The sequence below is a fragment of the Haplochromis burtoni genome, unplaced genomic scaffold (assembly GCF_018398535.1).
Source record: "Haplochromis burtoni strain Fernald_Lab_line unplaced genomic scaffold, NCSU_Asbu1 Contig_913, whole genome shotgun sequence".
Taxonomy (NCBI): Eukaryota; Metazoa; Chordata; class Actinopteri; order Cichliformes; family Cichlidae; genus Haplochromis; species Haplochromis burtoni.
In genome coordinates, this window is record NW_024583274.1 from 12,023 (window position 1) to 17,195 (window position 5,173).

Consider the following 5,173-nt stretch of genomic DNA (forward strand, 5'->3'; position numbering starts at 1 on the left):
AGAGATAATGAATCTAAAGCTCTATAGTGTCTGACCACAGAATACTTGCTGCCTCTGCTTGTGTCTGCCAGCTCGGCAACCCTGCCTGTCACCTTTCGATGTGCTGAGGAAAACAACTGCATCGACAAGAGGATCACCCGCTTTGTGCTCCCGGTTGGCGCCACCATTAACATGGACGGCACAGCGCTGTACGAGGCGGTGGCTGCTATCTTCATCGCCCAGCTGAATGATTACGCTCTGGATGTAGGCCAGATTGTTACCATCAGGTACGACGCTGTTACTGCTGCTCGCGTAGCTTTAAAGACAACTTTATAGAGATAGTTTTAACATCAGCACTCTGAAGGAAAACTGCTGGTTACCTGGTTAACTCGATAATATCCTGCTTTTCATGTAAATGGAGTCCTCTTCACACGCTGAGGTTAATGATGGCGTTCCACAGGGCTCAGTGCTAGGACCGATTCTGTTTACACTATACATGCTTACAGGAGGGCTGGACCAGGTGACCCTGAATCCTCCTTTCGTTATGCTGCAGTAGGCGTAGGCCCAACCGGTCGCAGCAGATGGCCCCGCCCCTCCCTGAGCCTGCCGGAGGTTTCTTCCTGTTAAAAGGGAGTTTTTCCTTCCCACTGTCGCTAAAGGGCTCAAAGGAGATTGAGCCTGATTGCTGGGCTTTTATCTGCTGTCTTTGAATTATTGTAGGGTTTGAGGCAACAGTTTTCTGGCGTGACATCAGTTGAATTGAACTGACAGTGGACACGAGTGTCATGGATTGGTTTCACTCCAACTCCTCATAGGAGAAAAATGTACCAGATTCAAAGCTTCGTGAGACAAAAAGGAAATCCAGAAAATCCAGGCTACTGATTGTTGACCTCAACAGTTCCTACAAAGGTGAATTATGCAGCATTTTCTTCCCACTTTTTCAACTGCAGCTGTGCATCAGTTGCTTTGAAGGAGGCATCCAGTCTGCCTCTTAGGTGACTGCCTTGCTCAATGTCCAAATCATGTGAAGGAGCAGTGGCTCCACTTTGAGCTTCTCCTGAAGGACCAATCAGCCGGACTCTAAGGCTGAGCCTAGAGGCCACACAGAGGAAGCTCGTTTCTGCCACTTGTCTCCATAATCTTGTGCTTCTGGTCATTACTCACACTAATGGCCACAGGTGAAGGTATGATTATAGCCTGGCCAGTAAATCAGCAGCTTTGCTTTCATATTGTGCTCACCACAGCATCTGGCTGTTCATCACCTGCTTCGCTCACAAACACGGACCCAGAATGCATTTATTATTTCTGTCCTTCTGTCTGTTTGTATTCAGGCTCAGGTTTTACAGTGATGAGCTCCAGTGCTGGAGCGTCAGTGTTGCTGAAAGACGAGAGAAGAGGGACGAGCGGAGAGGCAGGAGTGTTGGGATATGGTAGAAAGAAGGACAACAGCCATATGTTGTGTGTGTGAGACCAAAGCAAGGTCAGGAGCAACGGATGTGGATTCAAGTTGGTATAGATGGGAGTGAAGTGAAGCTGTGGTGATGTTGAAAGAGTATGTGAGCAGTGTTGATGGGTATGAAGAGAGTCAAACTGAAAGCAGACAGAAAGGAAACGGTTTTCTACAGGAGATCAGTGCAAAGTGCAGCCTGATCCTACTGACTCAGACTGATGGAGCAGCTGCACGAGACAGAGTCCACCATTCATACGCTCCTTCACGGGGACAACACAGGCGGCACTGCAGGCTAGAAGCTCTGATGTTTGCGGTGCAGAGGCCTGGGGGAACTGCAGGCCTGCACAGGATTTTCTCCCTTTCTTATCTTGTGTATATGTGGTCTGAGTATCTCCTTCTATCCAGCCTCCCACACAGGCGACACAACCATGTAGTTCCAGCAGACACAGGACAGCGAGTCAGTTTCTTCGCTGGTTTATTGGGATCCTTGGAAATGTGACTAAATAGTTTGTGTAAACGGGCTCCTTTTACCAGAGGAGTTTGTCCCTTTCCTAAATTTCAAATTCACTCACCGTTTAGTTTAGCCGCCGAAACAACCAGAGGGCAAGATATACAACGATGCTCCGTTAGCACTGTGGCCTGGACGAGTGCAGGCAGCATTATCTCTGTGTGCAGTGATGTGGAAGATGGTGACTCACAGTCTTTGCAGGGGACAGGGACTCAGGTGCTTTATAGTGAGCAGAGGTTCTAAACCTGCTGCAGCTTCTGCAAGCGCAGCTTCATTTTCTATCGACTGACGCATCAGATTCTGGCTATATAACAGTTCTATCATTAGTCTGCCAACACAGCCCAGCTCCATGTGACGTTACACAGCAGTGTGAACCACGACAACCTCAGGAAGCTCACATCGTGCTGTTTCATCACCTGTGCTGATGTGTGGGCTGTCCCACTGTCCACAGCTTCCTCTACAGGGGGCGTGGCTTTTACACCAGCGCTCCAGCCTTTTTGCACCACAGACCAGTTGTCCGACAATATTTTCACGGGCCTGTAAAGTGTCGCGGATAAATACAACAAAATAAAACCAGTACTGGTACAAAACAAGATTTATTCATAACACACGAGAAAAGACCCAGGGAAACCAGATCAACGAGGAAAATGACAAAAAATAACGATAAACCCCGAAAACCAGAAATTTTACACCCGAGCCTCAACCAAGCGACTCACGGACCTATCCCGCTCCGTGACCCGGGGGTTGGGGGCCGCTGATGTAGAAGTATTCCCTCCATCACCCGACTGTGTCCTCAGTCCGCAGCACCCATCCACACCATGTGAGCAAATACCGCTTTGCCTGAGTCACCTGACATAATCGCTGACTCAGCAAACCCTCCCACAGGTTGGTACCTGTCAGCCGCCTTAACACAACCTGACTGATCTCCTGTTTCACCTCCAGTGTCCACCATGTGCTCCAGGGATTATCATCTCCACCTCATGACCACATGCAGCTGCTTCAACAATGGAGGCACAGAACAGGGTCCACTCTGACCCACGGGCACCAGAGATGGTGTCGATGTTCTGCTGCATGTGGGAACTGAACATCTTATGGACCAGGGCCTCTCCCAAACCTTTTCAGCAAACTCTCACTGTACATCTGACTCAGAGTAAGAATCTAACCAGATTCTTACTCTGGATGGCATTACCTTGGCCTCCAGTAACGCTGTGAGGAACCTTGGAGTCATTTTTGACCAGGACATGTCCTTCAATGCACATATTAAACAAATATGTAAGACTGCTTTCTTCCATTTGCGCAACATCTCTAAAGTTAGAAATATCCTGTCTCAGAGTGACGCTGAAAAACTAGTTCATGCATTTATTACTTCCAGGCTGGACGACTGTAATTCATTATTATCAGGATGTCCAAAAAACTCCCTGAAAAGCCTTCAGCTGATCCAAAATGCTGCAGCAAGAGTCCTGACAGGGACTAGAAAGAGAGCAGATTTCTCCTGTTTTGGCTTCCTGTTAAATCCAGAATTCAAAATCCTGCTCCTCACATACAAGGTCTTAAATAATCAGGCCCCATCTTATCTTAATGACCTTGTAGTACCATATCACCCTATTATACGCTAGGGGTAGGGGGGTTGTTTTAGTAGGATAGGAGGATTTTGGGGTTGAGTTAGGTACTATCTATCTTAAGGGGGGGCGGGGGGGGGGTTAGGGGGGGGGGGGGGGGGGGGGGGGGGGGGGGGGGGGGGGGGGGGGGGGCGGGTGCGTTATTTTTTTTTTTTTTGGGGAGGGTGGGAGGGTTTTAGGGAATTTGTTAGTAGGGGGTATGTTAGGTTTAAGGTTTGGTCTAGGGGTTGGGGTTTTTTGGGTAGGATAGGGGGTGAGAGAAGTAGGTTTTAGGTGGGGTAGGTTTTGGGATTTTTGTTATTTGAGGGTTTAATTTAGGGGGTTTGTTTTTGGGTTTTAGTTTATTTAGTTTCTTTTTTAGGGGGAGCATCGTCGCCTGCAGCCTTTGTTGTTCCTAGAGTATTTAAAAGTAGAATGGGAGGCAGAGCCTTCAGTTTTCAGGCCCCTCTTCTGTGGAACCAGCTTCCAGTTTGGATTCAGGAGACAGACACTATCTCTACTTTCAAGATTAGGCTTAAAACTTTCCTTTTTGCTAAAGCATATAGTTAGGGCTGGACCAGGTGACCCTGATCCTCCCTTAGTTATGCTGCAATAGACGTAGGCTGCCGGGGATTCCCATGATGCACTGGGTGTTTCGTTCTTCACTCACATGTGTTACTTCAGGGTCTTTACCCTACAAAAGGCTCTGATTTCTATTCAGAGAAATATCCGAGGGACCACGAGTAGCTGCTGTGTTTGGGGTCATATGGTCCTCAGAGAGCTTAAGATGAGCTTGAGGAGGAAAAGACGACAAGGATTTAAATCCATCAATTTAAATTCCAAACTGAACGGTGAGAAGTGAAACTGAAATTATTCCAGAGCTGAATTTTCAAAATATAAAATGCAATTTCAATTTAGTGATGATCATTTTCAAGCCATGAATTCAAATTCAAATCGAACTTATTCAAATCCAGTTTCGATGCCAGCTTCTGCCCATAGAATGATGCTGCTTGCAGGTCTGAATGTGTCAGGCCTGTCCCGTGGCACCCTCTGCCTGCTAACCCATCTCCTCCTAGCTTTACCACAGCAGCCACGACATGCAGCCACTAATGAAACCATGAGAAAACCGATCAGCCTGAGAGGCATGCACACAGACTGTCTCGGGACTTCCTGTCAGATCACCTTTTCTTGTGATGTCCTGCAGCAACACGTGCACAGAAACATCAGTTTCACACACACGGGGAATCGCTGACACGTTCTCCATCTTTAGACTGTTTGTGTCTGTAACTGTAAATAAGTCACTGCTTTTGTTTTCAGTCGATTTCAAACAACAGCAAAAATGTTTTACCAGGAAAAGTGATCACACAGCAGTGACCCCAGGTGGGAGAGGACGTGTACAGGCTGGAACAGGCTCTGCACAGAGACGTGATTAGCTCTTCCTGCCACCTGCTGCCTTTGACCGAGTGAAAGAAACGGTTGAACAAAGCTGCCAGTGTGTGCTGAGACGCACCGAACACGTTACAGCAAAGAGGACCAAACTGACCCAGAACATCTGTGTTTCTATTCGTTTGGACCTGCAGGCTGGAACAGACTGCAGCGTCGGCGTTCATGTGAAGCTCGGGCTGCAGAGATCGATGT

At 47.9% G+C, this 5,173-nt stretch overlaps 1 protein-coding gene across 1 annotated transcript in view; it reads left to right on the forward strand.

Moving 5' to 3' along the window:
- Positions 1-5,173, forward strand: part of slc1a1 (solute carrier family 1 member 1) — a gene marked incomplete in the record, with an annotated part of 26,092 nt that overhangs the window by 11,965 nt on the left and 8,954 nt on the right. Inside the window, 1 exon segment of the mRNA XM_042216071.1 lies at positions 72-266. Coding sequence (XP_042072005.1) covers positions 72-266 — 195 coding nt within the window.